The 22,081-nt window shown below is 45.1% G+C and overlaps 1 protein-coding gene across 1 annotated transcript in view; it reads left to right on the plus strand.

Annotated features, from left to right (window-relative positions):
• The window catches only part of EXT1 (exostosin glycosyltransferase 1), a 214,854-nt gene that overhangs the window by 160,158 nt on the left and 32,615 nt on the right, over positions 1–22,081 (plus strand). Inside the window, exons 2-4 of the mRNA XM_075270249.1 lie at positions 11,102–11,195; positions 12,790–12,897; positions 21,936–22,055. Coding sequence (XP_075126350.1) covers positions 11,102–11,195; positions 12,790–12,897; positions 21,936–22,055 — 322 coding nt within the window. The remainder of the gene's footprint in view (positions 1–11,101; positions 11,196–12,789; positions 12,898–21,935; positions 22,056–22,081) is intronic.

The following is a 22,081-nucleotide window of genomic DNA, read 5'->3' on the forward strand; positions in this document are numbered from 1 at the left end:
GCGAAAACAGACTCTTGGTGATTTTTTTTTTTTTTTTTAATCCTTGTCCCAGGAGAGTGATTCTCGGAGAAAGACACAGCAGATAATAGAGGACTGTGGGAATACCCGTGTACCACACAGGCTATTTTTGTGTGATGAGCTGTCACAGTGTTTTACCTTCCTTGCCAGTGGATGTACCCCGCTGCTAGGCCGAGCCTGTCAGTCATTGTGCCCTGAAGGCCTATTTCACGCCCTCTTTTCCAGCCAACATGAAATTGCATTAGAAAACTCTGTGAATTCTAACTCCCAGTACAGAAATAATGCATCAGTCAAACAGCGCAAGGTTTTAACCTCCATATTCGGGATGCGGAATTTGTTTTCATAGCCCAGAACTGGCGCCCACATAGAGCGACGGCAACGAAAAGCAAATATTCTGTTTAATATCCCTTCAGTCTGTATTAACCTGAGATAACTTTTAGGAAGAACAAGTCTGTCCGGGTCCTCCTGTCACTTTACTGATTTGTCAGCGCGTCTTCTTGAAGTGGTCACACGGGGTTAATGCGCAATTTGGCAGCGATTGGGAGTAAGGGACGTCCAAAGCGGTCTTGAAGCCTCGGAATACTGTGTATAGAAAATCTAGCAGTAAGCTGATCAATTCCCTACATGGATACGGATGTACAACTGTGTCTTAAAGGCAATGTTCACCTTCTGAATCTTTTTGGTTACTCAATGGGAAATAACAAAAAAAAATAGTTTAGAATATCCATTTGCAGGACAGGTTATCCTCTATTCAGGATTTTGATCTCATGGCCAGAGCGGGAAGTGGTTACTTTGTGGTAGTACACCAACAACCCACTGTGCAATGTTTAATTTCACCTGCGGAGGCACTGTAGGAAAACTGTACACTCACTGACAGATGTTTCCACAGATTACAATGGAACCCTGTGAGCTCTAACAGGATGGCACTTAGTCATTAGGTCAAGTAGGGATTGTCCTAGGTGGAAAACTCCTTTAAATTTGCAATCCGTGACCTTCTATCCGCCGCTTTTTCTGCGAGAAGCCGGAAAACACCGGCCTATTTTACATAGGATTAGCATATCACTTAGGCAGTGGAAGAACATCTTGATCCCGAGACTCGAACGTCCCTGCAGTTCAGCTACTCAAGGCTGGAAAAAAAAAATCTTACAATTTGCATGATATCCTTCATGTATGTAATTGTATCCGGTACGGCTTGATATTTGAGCGGCTGATGAGCTTCTGACCATGTTAAACCTCATTACAATATGTTCAGCGGGATCAATTATCAATGCTTTTAGAGCGCGCAATCAACGCGGTTCGGAAATGGCTCTGCGGTCAAGGAAACCCCACTGGGTAGAAGAGCTGTGCCGGCAAAAAATAGCGTGAGCCTAGCCGTAGCCTAGCATGAAGTGGCAGTGCGATTGATATGAATGGTGAGAAGTGAATGATTCCTCCTATAATCATGCTCAAGGGGGTAAGCTGGTAGAAGCTGTGCCTGGTCTTAATGAGACTCGGCTACGTTCAGCATACTAAGTTTGTATGTTCTTGTCAGACCTCTAGTGGTGGTTTTTGGAATTGCGAGATCCTTGAAATTTTTTAAAATCTTTACCATCGTACCCGTTCCATTGAGTGTTTTTGCAAATTTTGAGAAGTCCATTTTTTTCCACTCGATTATTTTATATAATTTTATCATTTCTACTAGACGTATTTCTTATACTCCTCGAAATCTCTCCACCGAATATCGGATCAGGTCTTAATATGCGACCGAGCGAGCTTATAGGGCAAGATAAGAAGCGCCAGGTCCCGGCCCTCAGGTCCCGGTGTATTATGAAGCTCTTCGATGGACGGTATATTAATGGCCGCCTCGAATAATATATATTATACCCCAGGCGTTTGTCTGACATAAAGCAGAATGCTTGTGTTTCTGCTCTGTCAAGCAATGGGATTTGTCAAGGAGATCTGGTTTGAGGATGACAAATCTGACCCTTTGCTTAATAAATGATTGAAATCTCGGCTGTTCTGCTGGGTAAAGCTTGATAAATAATGGATTGGATTGCAGGGAGACTTAGCACATGTAAGCGCACGGTGCAGAGCTGTGAAGGGACTGCGTCTCTGCTTAGGATGAAGAATAGACCTTCTTTGGACACTTATCTTCCAAGCAGAGCATATGACGAAGCAAGCGTTTGCACTTTTTTAGTTGCCAACCTATAGATCGGCACCGAACCTGTTCTGTGATGATAAATTAAAGGGATTTTGTGGCTTAAAGGGGTTTCCAGGATTTGGAGAAATCTCAGGGGCAGCTGGGATTGGTGTAAAAGAAAAACAGACCTACTAACCTATGGCCAGTGCTTTGTTGTCTGGTCCCGATACCCCGTCCTACACGTGCTGGACCTAACATGGTGGTTTGGTGGTGGCACCTTATGGCATGAGTGTTATTTGACCGGCATGTGATACAATTATTTATAAGGCATTGTGCATGGCCATCCGGTGTAAGGTTGTCTGGTCCCGATACACCTTCCTTCACGTCCTGGACCTCACATGGTGGTTTGATGGCACCTTATGGCATGAGTGTTATTGGACCAGCATGTGACACGTTTATTTATAAAGCATTGGGCATGGCCATCCGGTGTAAAGTTGTCTGGTCTCGATACCTCTTCTTTCACGTGCCGGATCTAACATGGTGGTTTGGTGGCACCTTATGGCATGAGTGTTATTTGACCGCCATGTGACATGGTTATATATAAGGCATTGGGCATGGCCATCTGGTGTAAAGTTGTCTAGTCCCAATACCCATTCCTTCACATGCCAGATCTAACATGGTGGTTTGGTGGTGGCACCTTATGTCATGAGTGTTATTTGACCAGCATGTGACACGGTTATATATAAGGCATTGGGCATGGCCATCTGGTGTAAAGTTGTTTGGTCCCAATACCTCTTTTTTCACGTCCCGACCTCACATGGGGGTTTGGTGGTGGCATCTTATGGCATGAGTGTTATTTGACCGGCATGTGACACAGTTATTTATAAAGCATTGGGCATCGCCATTCGGTGTAAGGTTATCTGGTCCCAATACCTCTTCCTTCGCGTGCCGGACCTCACATGGTGGTTTGGTGGTGGCACCTTATGGCATGAGTGTTATTTGACCGGCATATGACACTGTTATTTATAAGGCATTGGGCATGGCCATTCGGTGTAAAGTTGGCATATATGCTCCTATTTTTGTATTCCTATAATGGTGTGGTCTTTGGCCTTCCGTGACATCATGTGTGCACCATTGGTGGACTTCCATGTTGCATGTCCATGTTGTTTGTTAATTTTCAAAAAATCCTATGGGTTTTCTACAAAAAGTTGAACGGGGAAGACACACATCTCAAGTAGACATGCCACTCACTAATTCAGTACTTGGACCATACCATGTCCATATTCTGGTTTTCCACTTCGAGACACATCTCCTGTCTCTCTTTCCTTGTAGAACTTGTGAATGAATTCATCCAAAGACCCCGTATCAAAATAGAAACCTGGACTACCGGTGTCACGACCTCTTAGCTACACCTCTCCTCCATTTCTGAGATGTCTTCCAGAATCTGAACCTTGAAGTCGATCTATTCCGTCTAGTCGAAGGCTTTAAAATGGCCCTGTGATGTATTTTTGGAGATAATTCTAATCCCTCTTAATATTCTAAGCCTGAATACATTTCATCACATTGCCAAGTGATTTTTTATTATTTTTTTTTCTTAAGTTTTCAGAACTTCAATTTGCATTTTAAGCATGGAGACGGAACATTTATTGAAGAACCAGATCTTTTTATTTCTACACTCGCATAGAAGGCACGAGTCCTTTTAGTCGATGACCTCTCTCAATATAGACGTCGCGTTGGAGCCGAAACGCCAGTTTTCTCGAAGCAGGAAGGGGACGGAATCTTCCACTAGCTTCCCTTAAGCAACCTTTAATTCCTTCGGCTTATTTCAAGGTCGGCAAATACCATTATAGAGGAGCATTAAAATTTCCGCAGAAAGGAGGCAGTATGTTTGATTTATGGAATAATTATCTAGCTTTAGCTCGGTCTTTGCCAGAAAATTACATCCATTTTTTTATGGGACCGTGAGGTATTATCTCCAGGAAAATGATAATTAAACACCTGTGAAATCAATTAGCCCTTTGAGCGGGGAGAAAAATTGTATTTCGAATGATATTTTGTCACTTGCAAAACTTTTTGTGGTTTTTGAGTTCTTAGAATAACACGGTAAGAGGAATGGCTTCCTGCGCGTCTGTGATAAAGTTGACTCCGGTGACTGATATTTATGGTCGCGCTAGAGGAGTCATTTTACTTTGCGGCATGGATTATTAAACATCTGTTTCATTAAAATGCATGCAAACGCTTTATCAACAGGGTTCTCCGTGTCGGAGATTTTTTTTTTTTTTATGACTGTATAGAGATCAAAAATGTCTGCCGCCTGTGCTGTGTTTTGAGGAACAGAGGCATAGCCAGTACTGAGTGGGGCTTGTTCTACTTGTGTCCTTTTAAAGGGGGTGCTTTGGACATAGATCCTCAAAAGGAGGATTGTTCAGGCTTCGGTCATCAAGGATATTGGTTCTTAAGAAAGGTTACTTTGGTCTGCAAAGAAGGCCGTTATGGGTATTGATCCTCAAGGAACATTGCTTCTCTTACCAATGCATTGGTCATCAAGGATGTTTTCAAGGTGTTGCTCCTCGAGGAAGATGTGTGGGCATTTTTCTCAAAAACGGTTAAATTGGGCATTGGTGCTTCAGCAAGGTTGCGAAAGCATTCCTCCACTAGACTTGCTTTGGGCACTGATCCTCGAGGAGAATTGCTTTTGGGCTCTGATCCTCAAGGAGAGTTTCTTTTGGGCACTGATCCTTCACTAGACTTGCTTTGGGCACTGATCCTCGAATAGAGTTGCTTTGCACACTGGTCCTTGTGCAGAGTTGCTTTTGAGCACTGGTCCTCGAGGAGAGTTGCTTTGTGCACTGGTCCTCGAGGAGAGTTGCTTTGTGCACTGGTCCTCGAGGAGAGATGCTTTGGGTACTGATCCTCGAGGAGAGTTGCTTTTGAGCACTGGTCCTCGAGGAGAGTTGCTTTTGGGCACTGGTCCTCAAGGAGAGTTGCTTTGGGTACTGATCCTCGAGGAGAGTTGCTTTTGGGCTCTGATCCTCACGGGGAGTTGATATGGGCACTGGTCTTCTAGGAGAGTTACTTTGGGCTCTGGTCCTCAAAAAGAATTGCTTTGGGCACTGAACTTAAGTAATATTTCTTTCAACACTGGTTCTCAAATATATTTTTCAGGTACATACAAATTTTGCAAGAGGGTTAAGGGTGCGCTATAGACCGTCATGTATCCAAAGTCCTAACAAGGTCCATATGACCTTCAGGACTGGGTTAAAATCCTTGCCGGGACTGAAATTTCCCCAAGGTGGGACTATTAAAGGATTATCTTATCTTATATGCTGCTGACTTTACAAGGGGGTAATCCAAGGGTTGTGTTTAGAAGAATTCCAACTCAGAGATAATTTACCTGTGTTCTCGAAATTCTGAAGAGGGAGTAGTGTCTTTTTGTTTTTAGGTCATTTTACCAGCAAATAACATGGAAATATTCAGCGTTTTGGGCCAGTTTGGGCAATCTATTATATCTAATAAAGTTACATCACTCATACACCTTCTATTTATGCATCAGTATATGCTGAAACAATTTTGGCAGACCCCTTGGCCCTGCACCTGGATGCATTTAGTCATTTCAGATGCGGAATTAAACATTGAGGATATGATCTAGCACACTCCATGATCCCAATGTAATACCTTCCACAAGCGTCTTACATTTTGCACCCTGCGGGTCTCGTCTGATATGTTGGCGGCCGTGGTCACCGTTCCAATCAGAGCTCTTAGTTCTCACATTCCCGCTCTGTTCTGATTGCTGTTCATTAAGGATAACAAGGTCGTTTTCAAGGCATACGTATCACGTCTATATTAATACTCGACTTTGCTTTTGCTCTTACAACCCAAGGTGACTAAAAAGCCAACTGAAGAGAACTTTTTTATTTTTTAAATTGATCCAAATTATTAGTCAAAGTTTGTAAAATTAGGAGGCTTCTAATTTATGATGAGTTATTCTTGGTTGATATTGATGTATTAAAATTGTTAAAAGGGTCACTTTGGTGTGAGTCGAGGGGCCGGAAACCCCTGAAGGTTGAAATTTTAGGAATGCCGGTTCTGTTTATTCCTCCTAAAAAATAAAATAAAAAATAAAAATGTATGGTAAATAACGGATTAGGGGGAAGCCAGGGAGTGACCATGATTTTATGGCATATACTAGAGGCAACAACGTAAGATAACACCCGTCTGTGCTGGAGTGATGACCTCTAGGGTTGAACCGATCTTGAGATTTCAGATTTCGTTTTTAGAATCTGATTTTTAAACATTTTCCAGCCGATCCTGATCGTGAAATTTGCTCGATCGCCGATCGGAATCCGATCTTTTCTGATCCCGATTGCTCAACCTTAATGTTAGCTTTTCCCACAATGATTGACCAGTAGCCAAGCATTGTGGGAACTAACGTGAGACCTCGATCCCGCCTAAAAAGATCGGGATCGGAATTCCGATCGTGAAATTTGCTCAATCGCCGATCGGAATCCGATCCCAATCGCTCAACCCCAATGACCTCATATAAAGCACCACCTAGGTGGCTTCCATAGGTCCTAATTGTTCCTGGTCCTCTGCATATTCAGTGACATCTATGTTATCAAAGTCATCCATACAGTTAAAAATTTGTTCTCCTTTGGGTGACCACCTCCACCACCGCCATAGCTTGATGAAACCAATTGGACCCATCTTCGATTTGGGTTTGGTATTCCTCATTGGTTTCCAAGATTCCTGTAGATCGGTGACCTGATTTGGTGATTCGGTTCCTCACCAACTAAGAGCAGAATCCATCGTTCCTTGGTTGCTTTTTTCCCCAAAAATAGTGTCACCTTTATATAGGTTGCATGTTTTTTTCAGCTTAGTCCTATTTGTTTCCGCGGACTAGATCTCGAATACCAGACCCAACGAATGGATAGAAGAAACAGCACCAGCCATGGTTTTCTAATCCTGAACAACCCTTCTTCATACAAGGTTGCGTCGATGGGACCGTCAACTCTCATGTGAAATCTCCGTAGACTGAAGAGATCCCATACTGTGCCTCCACGTACATTATCTCTTCTGTATCGGACGCCTGATTCGGTTATAAAACTTTGATAAGAATAGGCAGTGAATGATGACTAAGGCTGGGAAAATAAAGGAGATAAATTGTGGATTACGTCTAGTGTAGTACAAGCTACGGCTCCCATGGCGCCTTGGTTAGTTTCCCATCTCTTAAGTGCAGCGACTTGGGAGGACAACGCTAGTAGGAAGGCATGCGGTGGCTGATTAGACACTGCAGGGTCTCTGCAGACAGCCTCTGTTACCAAGGATAACGTCAAAAGCAGAGTCTCAAGCAGCTGCTTAATCCTTACATTGATTGACAAGGTCGACACATCAATGCAGAAATTACAGGAGAACCATTTTTCAGCTGGATATTCTTTGAGGGAAAGCAGATTGGCAATGTTCAGCCTCCAGGAAAAGGGTTAAAGCTACTTGTACCACGTACATCTCCCAGGAGCCGAGCCTTGAATCATTTTATGGGGAAAAAAAATAGTGTCATTGGTCGTCTCTCGTGTTAATTTTTGATATGTTTGAAATGTTTGCCGTCGTTTAAGCAGGGTTTCCGCCGACACTTCTGCATTAAACATGATCTCTCCCATTAATCTGATGTAGACGTCCTAAACCCCCTGACTGGTTTATTGGTATTTATAGTTTTTGGAATTCGGGAATGTTATCTGTAAAGGAGGCAGTCATGTTTTTTACATGCCGAGACGGCTCTTGAAATACGGTAGGAAATAAAATAAACATGGGGCTTGGAGGATTTTCAGGACAGACTTGGGTTTTCAGCCATTACCTTTTAGTAGTATTGATTTTTATGAAATCTGGAATGAGATGCAAAAAAAAACCCCACTATTTTCAGATGAGCGACCCTGTCGAATGTTACTTTGGGTTGTCGCTGCGGAATGTCAAAAATATCTAAACTTATTGTGGACACCTATAAATCATCTTCACCCTTCATGTAGTTGAATTGTTCTTTAGGAATTTGCTGTTATGGTATTTTTACTGTAGCAATCGTTGCACTTGACCCACCATCATTGCAGTTGACCCAGCATTGTGGCACTTGACCCCCCCCCCCCCCCATCATTGCAATTGACCCACCATTGTTGCAATTGACCCAACATAGTTACACTTGAGCCACCATTGTTGCACTTGACCCACCATTGTTGCACTTGACCCACCATTGTTGCACTTGACCCACCATTGTTGCACTTGACCCACCATTGTTGCACTTGACCCGCCATTGTTGCACTTGACCCACCATTGTTGCACTTGACCCACCATTGTTGCACTTGACCCACCATTGTTGCACTTGACCCACCATTGTTGCACTTGACCCACCATTGTTGCACTTGACCCACCATTGTTGCACTTGACCCACCATTGCTGCACTTGACCCACCACCGTTGCACTTGACCCACCACCGTTGCACTTGACCCACCACCGTTGCACTTGGCCCACCACCGTTGCACTTGACCCACCACCGTTGCACTTGGCCCACCACCGTTGCACTTGACCCACCACCGTTGCACTTGACCCACCACCGTTGCACTTGACCCACCACCGTTGCACTTGGCCCACCACCGTTGCACTTGACCCACCACCGTTGCACTTGGCCCACCACCGTTGCACTTGACCCACCACCGTTGCACTTGACCCACCACCGTTGCACTTGACCCACCACCGTTGCACTTGACCCACCACCTTTGCACTTGACCCACCACCGTTGCACTTGACCCACCACCGTTGCACGTGACCCACCATCGTGGCACTTGCGACCCAGCTTGTTTTACCAAATTGGTTGTGTACATTTCCAATTGCTTCGAAATTCGTTCAAGTTTTTAAGGGAGGAGGCTCGATCACCATCTAATGTCTGTTGGCCGTAAAGTTCAGATTTCTAATGGTGGAGAACCTTTGATCCAGACAAATTGGAATTTTACTTGTCAGGTCATACATTTTATGCCAAAGTAAGCAGAGCAATGTGTTGAAAGGCGTGGGTAGCTTTTGGCTGGTTGCTCTCCGTGGGCAGTGTAATGTCAGGATTGCTCATTGATTTTGGCCAGCTTCAACCTTTTAACAAATGCAATAAAAATAAAATTGTGATCTGCATTTTTTTTTTTCCCTTCTGCACATTTGAATCTCTTCACCACTAAATATTTCTCCCAAATCTTTACCCTTGATTTTATATAACCAATGCCTCCCAGCTGTGGAGACTTCCTTAGATCCATAGAGTCGTAGAGGAGTAACTTGACCAGAGCCCGACCATGTGATATTTATAATACTGATCTCGATGCCCAAAGCGGGCCCAAATACTCCTCTGCCTCATAAGGTCATGGTATTACCATTGCACCCTCTACAGCTGCACTCATGGAGCTACCAAACCTATCGAGACACTGATGGCCCTCATTTTGACCCTACACTTAATCCCACCATCGATGGCTAAACCGTCTGATCATGGGGCGATGATGATCAGTCAAGTGCAACCGATCAGGCCAAACACTTGTAATTTCGTTCCACAGCCAGCCAAAAATATCCAAAAAGACAGATCTGATTTCGGCGTAGGGAAAGCCTATGATGGCCTCATTGTACAGATGTTCAACTGTATGTGGGCATTTGTGTTCCTTGCGGCACATTTTACCAATATTGAGGCCAATGAATCTTTTTGAGTCTTTTTTTCTTCTTCTTCTTCCACAAGTATCTGGTCCATTCTAAGTATCCGGTTCACAATGCGGTAGAAATGTTCCTTACACACTTGGCGATTGATTTTTGGATTCTGTCTACATAGCACATATACAGTAGTTTGTGTGAACCATGTGTGTCGGCATTATTGGCTCCTGACAATTAGAGCTCCTCACCATCGTTAATTGTACCTTTCACCCGTCACACATCTCATTATCTTTCTGCCGATTGTAGACAACCATGGCTTTGGCAGTAAATTGAAGCTTCGGATACTTATTAGCATGGGAGATGTATTCAGCGTTTGCGAATATGCAGATACGTTTTCGTGACAAGTCCAATAAGATTGGACATCTGCTCGGAGCCGCGCTCCTCTTTTCCAGACCTTGGACTTAATAGGTTAGGAAAGCGCAAATGGCGTTGTGTTTTTTTGCAATTTTTTTTGTCTTCGTCGTGTCTTAGCTTTATTTTTTTTTTCCCCTATTGCTTATTACCTGTGCATACTTGTTTAAGCAAATGATCTTTTTGCAAATTGTGTCTTTTTCCCAGTTATGGGCTGAAGATTGTCTGACACCTATGTATGTAAAAATAGGCTGCGTCTGCTCTAAAAATGACTCCGGCTAACGAAACAAAAAATGTGATGCCTGCAGGCTGCGATTAAATTAGTCTATTAGAATTCTGAAATTTTATCGTTGTCTTTTTTTTATTGTCAGCCAGCTCCTGTCTTGGTTTTGCGGGTGGTTCTGGAGAGGAAGGCGGCAGGTTGGCGGTAGGAATGACAGCAGTAGTGGAATTCGAGGCTTCAAAAAGATTTTGCCGCAACGGCTTCGAAGTTTCTCGCGGTGTTGGAATCTTTTTCACTTGTCCGAGACACTTACGGCCATAATTTGATGCGTTATAATGACGCTCTCTGTGAGCCGTTATTATGCACGGCAGTAGCCATCTCTGAACGCTAGATCTTTCCTTTAAAAATTGGAAGGCCGAAAAAAAATTTTTGTACAGTCTTTCAAAATCAAATGTCTTTCATTTGGGTCGTGAGAGATTACCATACAGGAGCGGTCTATGGATGGTTTGCAGTTATTTTATTTGGCACCTCCTCCCTTCCACGCCCCGAGCATCATACAGTGAATTCAATTTCAATTTTTTGATTATTTTATGTCAATTTTGAAATTTCCTTTTTGAAATTTTTGTTAAAAGTGATTGTTAAAACTTTGTTTTTTTTTCTCTCTCTTTTAGGTATGATTATCGTGAAATGCTGCACAATGCCACTTTCTGTCTCGTCCCCCGTGGCCGCAGGCTTGGATCCTTTAGATTTCTGGAGGCTCTCCAGGTAAGTTTTTTTTTCTAGACTGGAGATTAAGGTGCAATTATGACATTTTAAAATTGAACGTCTTCAGTAGTTGATTTTTATTTTTTTTTTACTGGATAACCAAAATAATGACAGATTGCAAGCTTTCGCGGCTGCTTAGGCCCCTTCGTCAGGCATAGCTGAAGCACAATTTCTGAAGGATGGGAAACCTAGGAGTAGATTGTTTGGTGGGAGAGTAGATGGTAATTGGTACACACAACTATGCCTGACGAAGGGGCCTAAGCAGCCTCGAAAGATTGCAATCTGTCAGCATTTTGGTTAACCATTAAAAAAGGTATCAACTACTGAAGACTCTTAATTTTTAGATTTCATATCCACTGGCTAACATGGTACTAAGATATATTTTTCCTCCCCCTAAGCCTCTCACCTCTACCAGGTTAGTCTTCTCTACATCGAGCTGACGAGATGCAATAACATCGAAACGGCCGTCCTCGGTTGAGAGACTATACCTGGTAATAATCCCAGCATCAGTGCAAAACAAAGGCCTCTTGGAAGGTCGAGCATGATGCTAAAGGGAGCAGCCATTATTGGGCTATTTCACTGAGATTCTGTCTTCCTAATTACATCAGGGAAGACAGGCTTGCATATTCCAGTGAGCGCCCTCTATTGGTTTGCAACACTGAGGCACCTGACTTCCTAATTACATCATGGAAGACGGATTTGCATATTCTTCTCATATTTTTCCTGGTGCAATTACGATTTGCCCTATGTGGACTTTCATCTCTTACCTAGTGAATGGGGAAAAGCTTCAGATTTTAATTAAAGAAAATGTTTATTACCTAAAGAGGTTTTCCCACAATCCTAATATGCCGACTCTTCATAGGATAAGAAATAAGTGTCCAGTGGCCGGGACTCCACCGATCTGTGTCGCACACGCTCTCTCCTTCTGTGTTCAATCTCCTTTGGACTAAAATAGATAGCCATGTCAGTCCTGTATGCGCACGCGTACGCATTCTATGGATAGACAGAAAAAATTGCAATTGTGGGACAACCCCTTTAATTAATCGACATGATAGCCTAGTGACCAAAGTTATCAAGTATACATTTGATAATGGAAAGTAGGACTCATGGGGGTCACCTATTTGTTACCATCAGGAGAATGAAGGCAGCAGCTACTATAGATCATTGCACCCTATAGAGTACAACACCCCCTAGAGGGCTGTTGGGTTTTAATGAAGGTCAAGAATGGGAAAGGAGCTCAGAGATCCTATTAGGGATACAGATGTGTCCTTCCTTACCTTTCCTCTTGGCTGGAAATGTGTTCACAAGATGATCAGCTTTTCAAGATAACATTATTTTGCAATATTGTGTCACTAAGTGGTATGCTAGATGTTTGTGTGGCCACCCAGTGGATTTTTTTGTGAATTGCAGCCTGTCAAAGGTTTAGCTAGCATGTCACGATATTGAATTGAGAAATTGGAGTCCCAAGCCAAGTTAAAGGTGACACCTCTATCATTTTTGGGAATTCTGGGAATACTTATTTTGTTTGCTAGGCTTGTTACTATAGGGAATGAAGCATGGCTATATTGCTAATGATGTCTGACTTGTCGCGCAGGCTGCCTGTGTTCCAGTAATGCTGAGTAACGGCTGGGAGCTGCCATTCTCTGAAGTGATCGACTGGAACCAAGCTGCAGTTATTGGGGACGAGAGATTGTTACTACAGGTAAGAGCAAGAACGGGCCCGATGGTAACCATCACACTATAGTAGGGGAGAACTCTGATGTCATCACTTATGACGTGTGTTGTCATAGTCAGACCTAAAACAGGTTTTCCCATGGATTTAAAGGGGAATTCCACTTTTGACTACTTGTATCACAGTGCAAGCTTGTAAATCTATAACATTCCTTATCTTGTATGATTTAGGGTTTTACTCCGATAGATAATTCTATTTGTTTCCTGTTACCAGGGAGCGATGTGTCACATAATAAGAGCTTCGTTATATTTCGGACACTGATGCAATTCTGAAAATTTAAGCGTTAAAAATTCCTAGAAAAAGCGACTTGTGTTACAAAAATTCTCTCCGCTACATAGCCGATAACTTTCTGGCCCCCTGCAGCCTTGGTGATGGAAAGCACAAGAGCTTGCACTGGCCGAAACAAGAGTCACCACTAGAGGGAGCAGTAGTCCCGTGCTCCCTCTAGTGGTGACAGAAGGAAGTGAACATGCCTTGTTTGTTAGTCCAGAGGATTTGGAGCTCTGTATCAGAAAATTTTACGTTATGACGGCCATGAAGATATATAATAACAAATTAAAGTGTAATTGTGGACGACTTGGTGAGGAAATATGTATAATACAGGAAAAACCGTGCCATTGCCTGGAAATAGGCTTGTGGAAATTGCAAATGACCTCCTAAGAAATGGCCTGTGGATGTTAATGGAAATTTTCTTAGGCTAATGTCTGGTTTTTATTACGGTAAATCATAGAGCAGAGCCTAAGGGGTGAAACCTTATAGCGCCCCCTTTCGATGTTATTTTCTTGCCCTTTCTATGTATAATATGACTCCTCCATCACAGGCTCTATCACTATCTACCAGGAACAATAGGTCAGCTATACTTGTCAGTAAGACGGGCTCCCTAACACCCCAGTAGAGTCCGTGGGGTGGTGCTGATGTCCATCCTAATAGATTCTGAACTTTATTAAATCCCTTTTTCTCCTCTTTTGATGAAACCGTAAACCTTGACAGAAGTGTGAACAAGTCCTAAGGAAAGTTTGGTTTGTTTATGGACATTAAAGGGGTTGTCTTGGATTCGTATCGTGTCAATTAATGTCAGATTGGTGGAGTTGCGACACCTAGCCCCCCCCTACTGGTCAGCTGTTTGAAGTGGTCACAGCGCTTGGGTGGCCGTCTATAATCACATTTATCCACTGCATGGCCTGTTTGCAGCTCAGTCTCATCCAAGTGAATGGGGCTGAGCTGCAATATCAAGCACAGCCCCTATAAAATGTATAGTGAAGACCCACAATTCTCGTCCGAATGCTACAGTCTGAAAGGTGGTCTTGCTGGTTGTCAGATCCCACTGATCTAATAGTCCTGACTTCAATATCGAAGTCCTGGAAATCCCCGTAAAAGAAGCACTGCAATATAATTGTATTGTGTACCTGTAATCCATTCAGTATTACCTAAGTTAGTTATTCCTTTCTATCAGTCATGTGACTCACTGACCTGATAACATCTAAGGAAGTGAAAGTGACTTCCTGTATGATGGACTGTACCACACAGTGTCTCCAGAGGGGGGGAGACGCAAACTTTTACCACTAGTGACTGAAGAGCAGACAGTTCCTGTCACACAGCTATAATGGACGACTCACAGCTCAGCCTCCATAACCATATACTTATAGTCTGTTAGATTATATAGGAGACTTTAGAGAGGAGAGGATTGTGCTGTTCCTCAGCAGGTACATAGAGTACTGTCTCTAGCTGCCCATGTGTCATTGGATTGATAATAAAGCAGAGAGAAATATAAAAACCAAGATGGTGTTTGCACAGTTGGGACAGCAGGGATATAAGGGTAGTATACATAATGGGGAGTAGTGAGTGTGTGCAGAGATGAGAAATGCGTGTTCAGGAGTTTGCTGATAAAATTTGTTCTTTTAATTTAATGCACAAAATACAAAAATAAATAAAAAATAAATGCAGACTGTACATCATGCAGCTCAGATCCCGGCGGGGGCGGCAGGTCGTCTTTATAGCGCTCTACCTGAAGGCTGCAGAGCATTGACCTTTAGTGCTAATCCCTACCGGCTTCGGCTTCCTCTGGAACCTGCCAGACCTGGGAATAAGAACATATTGGAGCCGATGCATTAACACCTTCCCTTTAATGAGAGCAGGAGATGTGTTAATTCCTTGGCTGCCTCTACATTTCACTCTCCCGGCGGTGTTAGCTACCGCATTAACAGGTTTCTGGCTTTTACTGAGAGATCCCTCCTATGGCATTGTTAGAAAGAAGGAGGAAAAAAAATAATAGCATTTTAGAGAAAATCGGACTTGTAGGATGGCAAAGCCTGAACGCAAATGGACTGAGCGGACGCAAAAAAAATTGCATTTGATGGGGTAATAAAACATGATCATTTTTGTTTTGGAAAAACTGGCAATGAAATTTTAAAAAATTTTCAGCTAGGTACTTCTAAAATACAAAAATTCTATTCAATTTTATTTTTTTGTTCCTTCTGTAGACCTTGTATTTCTATCCTAGCCGCAGTACCATTTGCCGGTAGCCGTACAGGCCATGCCCCCTTTCTACAAGGCCGAACCCATTTTGGATTGCTTTCCACAAACCTTTTTATTACACGAGCACAATGTGCCGGCTGTGCCTCTTATGGTGGCCTGACTATACTGTGTCCCCTCACACTGTTATTAAGAGGTCCGCCTGAACCAGGAGATTTACTAAGTCTTATGGAAGTCCTGGAGGACTCCCCTTATTTTGAGAGCCTCCCCTACATTCCCGTTGAGTGCCAGGAATACTAGAAACAGCTCCACACTTGTCAACAGGTTGAAGATGGTACTACAGCATAGTCTTGTGAACTTTAAAGGTGATGTATTGCAATACCAGTCACTACAGATGAACAGGTGGGGCATTGTGCCATGTTTTTTGAATTCTAAACAATCCCTTTAAGTGGTTCACACTACGTAGGTCCCTGATCATAAGCTTATCTTAACATCATTTATATAGTGCTAACCTATATTACACCAATAGACAAATATAGGCATTTGTTCTACAGCACATAAGATATCCTAGTTTCAGTCTTATAGATTTCCTGGCCATCTTGGCTCTCCTATAGCTGGGTTTCATGTCTAGCAGTCACCCATAGGGTCATACCCCCACTCCTCTATCTGACATCTTGTTATTCCCCACTCACATCCATCTCATTATTCCTTAGCATGTTTGCAAGAATCTTTTCATGTAAATTGTGACCTTTTGACGCCAATCAAGTACTTATTTATCAGGAAATATCAGACCGGCCTTAAATTGGTCCGAGGTCTAGGCCATACGTTGGTCCGAGGTCTAGGCCATACGTTGGTCCGGGGTCTAGGCCATACGTTGGTCTGGGGTGTAGTCCACACGTTGGTCCGGGGTGTAGTCCACGCGTTGGTCCGGGGTGTAGTCCACGCGTTGGTCCGGGGTGCAGTCCACGCGTTGGTCCGGGGTGCAGTCCACGCGTTGGTCCGGGGTGCAGTCCACGCGTTGGTCCGGGGTGCAGTCCACGCGTTGGTCCGGGGTGCAGTCCACGCGTTGGTCCGGGGTGCAGTCCACGCGTTGGTCCGGGGTGCAGTCCACGCGTTGGTCCGGGGTGCAGTCCACGCGTTGGTCCGGGGTGCAGTCCACGCGTTGGTCCGGGGTGCAGTCCACGCGTTGGTCCGGGGTGCAGTCCACGCGTTGGTCCGGGGTGCAGTCCACGCGTTGGTCCGGGGTGCAGTCCACGCGTTGGTCCGGGGTGCAGTCCACGCGTTGGTCCGGGGTGCAGTCCACGCGTTGGTCCGGGGTGCAGTCCACGCGTTGGTCCGGGGTGCAGTCCACGCGTTGGTCCGGGGTGCAGTCCACGCGTTGGTCCGGGGTGCAGTCCACGCGTTGGTCCGGGGTGCAGTCCACGCGTTGGTCCGGGGTGCAGGCCACGCGTTGGTCCGGGGTGCAGGCCACGCGTTGGTCCGGGGTGCAGGCCACGCGTTGGTCCGGGGTGCAGGCCACGCGTTGGTCCGGGGTGCAGGCCACGCGTTGGTCCGGGGTGCAGGCCACGCGTTGGTCCGGGGTGCAGGCCACGCGTTGGTCCGGGATCTAGGCCACGCGTTGGTCCGGGATCTAGGCCATTACAAGCTTATGGTTCTGACTCTGAATGTTATATAGTATAATTTTATGGAGATGTAATGGAGACAGGAAGTAGCTAGCTTCTCCTCCTAACTAGTTTTCAATAGAAATGTCCCAGCTTTATTGACAATTGAAAGGTAAACATGGCAAGTAATGGAGCAGTTCTCCAGTCTGGCCATATACACGAGAGGCAAAGCTTTAACGCTGCGCTCCTAATGATTCCCTGCGTGGTGTCAATGAAGTAGAACTCGGCTCCGGTTTTCGGGGTGTTCTCATTTCTGACCCCTACGTTCCTGAATTATACCGCTTCATTTCTCTCTAGCTGCTCCATTATTGAGCGACTGCTGTTCCATAATTAACAGTGTTTTTAAGGAGCTGGCAGCCGGCCCAAATATTCGCCCTGGGAAATGATTTTTTTTTTTCCCCTGTAGTTACACATTTTCATTTCCCAGTTTAGACAGAAGGGGAAGTTTTGCGCGGTCCCTGTGCGGTGTAATACCGCCATTTGTACAAGGACCTAATCCCTTCTCTCTACTTCACTTTATGATTATTTTTTTTTTCCTGCGTAATGTTCTTATATGATTATTGCATCGGCTAATTACTTTTTCGGGGCAATTACCAAATCCTAATTATTTCTGTGGAATTTTTTTTTTTTTTTTTATATATGAATATTATTTTTTTGTTTTTGTCACTTCCTCAGATCCCATCCCCCACTGAAATTTTATACATTCAGTCTAATTTTTGTCATGCATTTAACCCACCCAGTTATTGGTTTGACTTCCATCACATTTTGTATCTTGCAAAAATTGCGCCACACCTGACCACAGGTTCTGTGTGGTATTGCAGTTTAGCGGCATTCACTTCAACAGAGCTCAACCCATAGACTGTTGTGGCCATTTTTTTTTCTATTTTAGTCCCAGTCAACCCATTTTAACTTAGATTGCCTTATACTCCATTCACATCTAGAGCTGCATTCAAGATTACTCAGGCTGGTAAGTATTGCTTAGGCATGTCAGAATCGGACCCCTCCCATCCGTACTTCACACTGATCTATAATACGTATTAACAATGTACAGTGTCTGTTAATAAAACCACACTTAAAGGGATAGCGTGTAAGGAAAATGTGAAGGAGAGAGTACTGGCAGAATTCTGAATTCAGCTCTGGATATGATGGATTAAGTGACTTGTTGCATTAAAAAAAAACAACTTTAATGTACTAGGACCTAGCATGTATGCCAAAACCCTTTCAATCAGTTAATATGCCGGGGTTCCCAAGGGTCAGACCTACAGTCTAATACTAATGGCCTATCTTAAGGACAGGGCTCCATGAGACTGAACCACCGTTATTTGCTCACGGCGGAAACACTGCAGGAGAAATCGCAGCGTTTTACAGTCTGGGCAAAGTGATTGGGATTCTAGCGAATCTCATGCCCACTTTGCGGTAAAAATGGTGGTGCGGACACGCCGCAATTTCCCAAACCAACGCAGTTATGGAAATCGCAGCATGTCAATTATATCTACGGAAATGCCGGCAGTTCCCCCAGGAAACTGGGGGCAGACATGGAGGCGGCACATGAAACTGGGGGCAGAGATGGAGGGGGGACATGACACTGGGGGCAGAGATGGAGGAGGGACATGAAACTGGGGGCAGAGATGGAGGAGGGACCTGAAACTGGGGGCAGAGATCGAGGAGGGACCTGAAACTGGGGGCAGAGATGGAGGAGGGACCTGTAACTGGGGGCAGATGTGGAGGGGGACATGAAACTGGGGGCAGAGATGGAGGGGGGACATGAAACTGGGGGCAGAGATGGAGGGGGGACATGACACTGGGGGCAGAGATGGAGGAGGGACATGAAACTGGGGGCAGAGATGGAGGAGGGACCTGAAACTGGGGGCAGAGATCGAGGAGGGACCTGAAACTGGGGGCAGTGATGGAGGAGGGACCTGTAACTGGGGGCAGATGTGGAGGGGGACATGAAACTGGGGGCAGAGATGGAGGGGGGACCTGAAACTGGGGGCAGAGATGGAGGAGGGACCTGTAACTGGGGGCAGATGTGGAGGGGGACATGAAACTGGGGGCAGAGATGGAGGAGGGACATGAAACTGGGGGCAGAGATGGAGGAGGGACCTGTAACTGGGGGCAGATGTGGAGGGGGACATGAAACTGGGGGCAGAGATGGAGGGGGGACATGAAACTGGGGGCAGAGATGGAGGGGGGACATGAAACTGGGGGCAGAGATGGAGGGGGGACATGAAACTGGGGGCAGAGATGGAGGAGGGACCTGTAACTGGGGGCAGATGTGGAGGGGGGACATGAAACTGGGGGCAGAGATGGAGGGGGGACATGAAACTGGGGGCAGAGATGGAGGGGGGACATGAAACTGGGGGCAGAGATGGAGGGGGGACATGAAACTGGGGGCAGAGATGGAGGGGGGACATGAAACTGGGGGCAGAGATGGAGGGGGGACATGAAACTGGGGGCAGAGATGGAGGGGGGACATGAAACTGGGGGCAGAGATGGAGGGGGGACATGAAACTGGGGGCAGAGATGGAGGGGGGACATGAAACTGGGGGCAGAGATGGAGGGGGGACCTGTAACTGGGGGCAGATGTGGAGGGGGACATGAAACTGGGGGCAGAGATGGAGGGGGGACATGAAACTGGGGGCAGAGATGGAGGGGGGACATGAAACTGGGGACAGAGATGGAGGGGGGACATGAAACTGGGGGCAGAGATGGAGGGGGGACATGAAACTGAGGGCAGAGATGGAGGGGGGACATGAAACTGGGGGCAGAGATGGAGGGGGGACACAATTTACGGGTGACTATAGGAGGATTATACTGTGTGGGGGCACATGAAAAATGAATGAGGAAGGGCGGGACAACACAAAAGTGGGCGGAGCTAAATTTGCTATGCGCAACGCAGATTTTGTCCCTTTTTCTCTTATTTGAAAGTTGGGAGGTATGCATAGACTTGTTGAATACTGAATATTGAAGTAAATGGAAGTCGGCTGTAATACCTGGCTCTGCCACTACTGAAAGCAGGGTGCTGTGCTTGATAAACAATTACCAGGTCAATCGAGACATCAGCAGATACATAAGGTCTTTGCGCCATATTATCATATAACCAGGACGGACTAAGCCAGACATCAGCACTCCAACGGGTGTGAAACTACAACTCCCAGCATGCTCCGGTCACTTCTATGGGAGTGTTGAGAAGAGCTGAGCCCAAGCGTGCATGCTGGGATATGTAGTTCCCCAAAAGTGAGTGCGCTGCTCCCTGCACAGGCTGTTTTTTTTTTTTTCCTTTTTACTTCCAGCGAGTTTTGCAGCCCATAGATCCTTGCTATGATTTGTTCTCTTTGGGACGGGGATTTGCACAGAGCAGTTGAACAATCATTTATTTTACAGTATTTTTGGCAGTGCGCTGTGAACAGACTATGCCCGGGGTGGGTTTTGGTTGCTAAGTATTAAATTGGGTTTAAGTAGCCTTTAAATGTATGCCGCATTAGGATGGCTGCCCGGTATTTAGTTAATGAACAGCTGTTTCACGCTATCTGTGTAATATTTGTAAGTCACGGCGCAGAATTTTATTCATCCCCTCGTAGCGCCGTGACGGACGGCTCGCCGCTTTACCCTCTCACTGTTTGCACTATTGTTTGTTGGGTTGTGTCATTTGCTATGTCGTAAATTGGAGCGTTCATCATTTTTATGCCTGTAGTGAAGGCGTTCAGTTTCTCCACGCTGTGATAGTCTTAAACCTGTATCCTAAGACTGGTGACAAACTTCCTTAATTCACCAGGAGTCGCCTTGGATTTGGAAAAACGTGGCTGCTTTTTTGTTTAAATAGTGCCACATGTGTTCGCAGGTTGTGAGTAGTATTGCAGCTCAGTTCTGGTCAATGTCAGGGACTTGTCCTGCAATACCGGACACAACCAGGGACAGGTGTGACGCTGTTTCCTGGCCATCAATGTTTTTCTAATCCTGTATGACCCCTATGAATAGTCTCTCTCCTGTCTGTGGTACCGACTTCCACATATTAGGGAGGTGCCGTAGGTGCCAAGTCCTGATGAACGTAAACTCGTATACCCCAAATAGTGCCGCATGTGTGCTCAGGTTGTGAGTAGTATTGCAGCTCAGTTCTGGTCACTTTCAGGGACTTGTCCTGCAATACCGAACACAACCACAGACAGGTGTGGCGCTGTTTCCTGGCCATTAATGTTTTTCTAATCCTGTATGACCCCTATGAATAGTCTCTCTCCTGTCTGTGATCTTTTTGGTCAGGATTTTGAGGCGAATACAGCCTCTAAACCCTGCCCAAAAAACTCAGCGTGAACTTAGCCGTAAGCCTCCTGGAACATTGACAGGTGGGAGTGATAGATGTCCACCTGACCCCAACAACAAATTGATCTTTCGTTGAGATTTGCTTTGAAGACTTAAAGAAAAATTTTCTCCACAAAATGGCCGCCCTCACAACATGTCCACTAAAGGCCGGCTATAAAGCTTCTGTAAAAGATCTATCTGGCAAGCGTATAATCTGTGTTTCTGTCATGACCCGTGTAACCTTTATTTCATCCATCCGAGGAGGAAGGCGCTTTTCATTTTTCATCGTGGCAAGGAAAATTATTCAACAACAGGGTCCGGAGCGTTTCCATGTTGGAGGTGACCCCTGCTGACAGATTGCTTTGGTTCAATAAAGTTTTCTATTCGGGGCAATTTACTCGCAACGTAGACTTTTATTTATTTTTGTATTATTATTTTTTTCGCCCTCTTCTCTTTCCATAACCCGTATTGTGTCCTCAGGCACTTGTGAGCGCCGGCGTCCTATTCCCCGCAGCGGGTGAGTCTGATCAGGTTACCGTGTTTGGTGCAGACGCTGATTGTTGTGTCCTTGTCTTACAGATTCCTTCTACAATCAGGTCTATCCATCAGGATAGGATCCTCGCACTCAGACAGCAGACGCAGTTTTTGTGGGAAGCTTATTTTTCCTCAGTGGAGAAGATTGTATTGACTACACTAGAGGTGAGCAACCGATATCCCATTCTGGT

This window comes from Leptodactylus fuscus, chromosome 4 (assembly GCF_031893055.1).
Source record: "Leptodactylus fuscus isolate aLepFus1 chromosome 4, aLepFus1.hap2, whole genome shotgun sequence".
Taxonomy (NCBI): Eukaryota; Metazoa; Chordata; class Amphibia; order Anura; family Leptodactylidae; genus Leptodactylus; species Leptodactylus fuscus.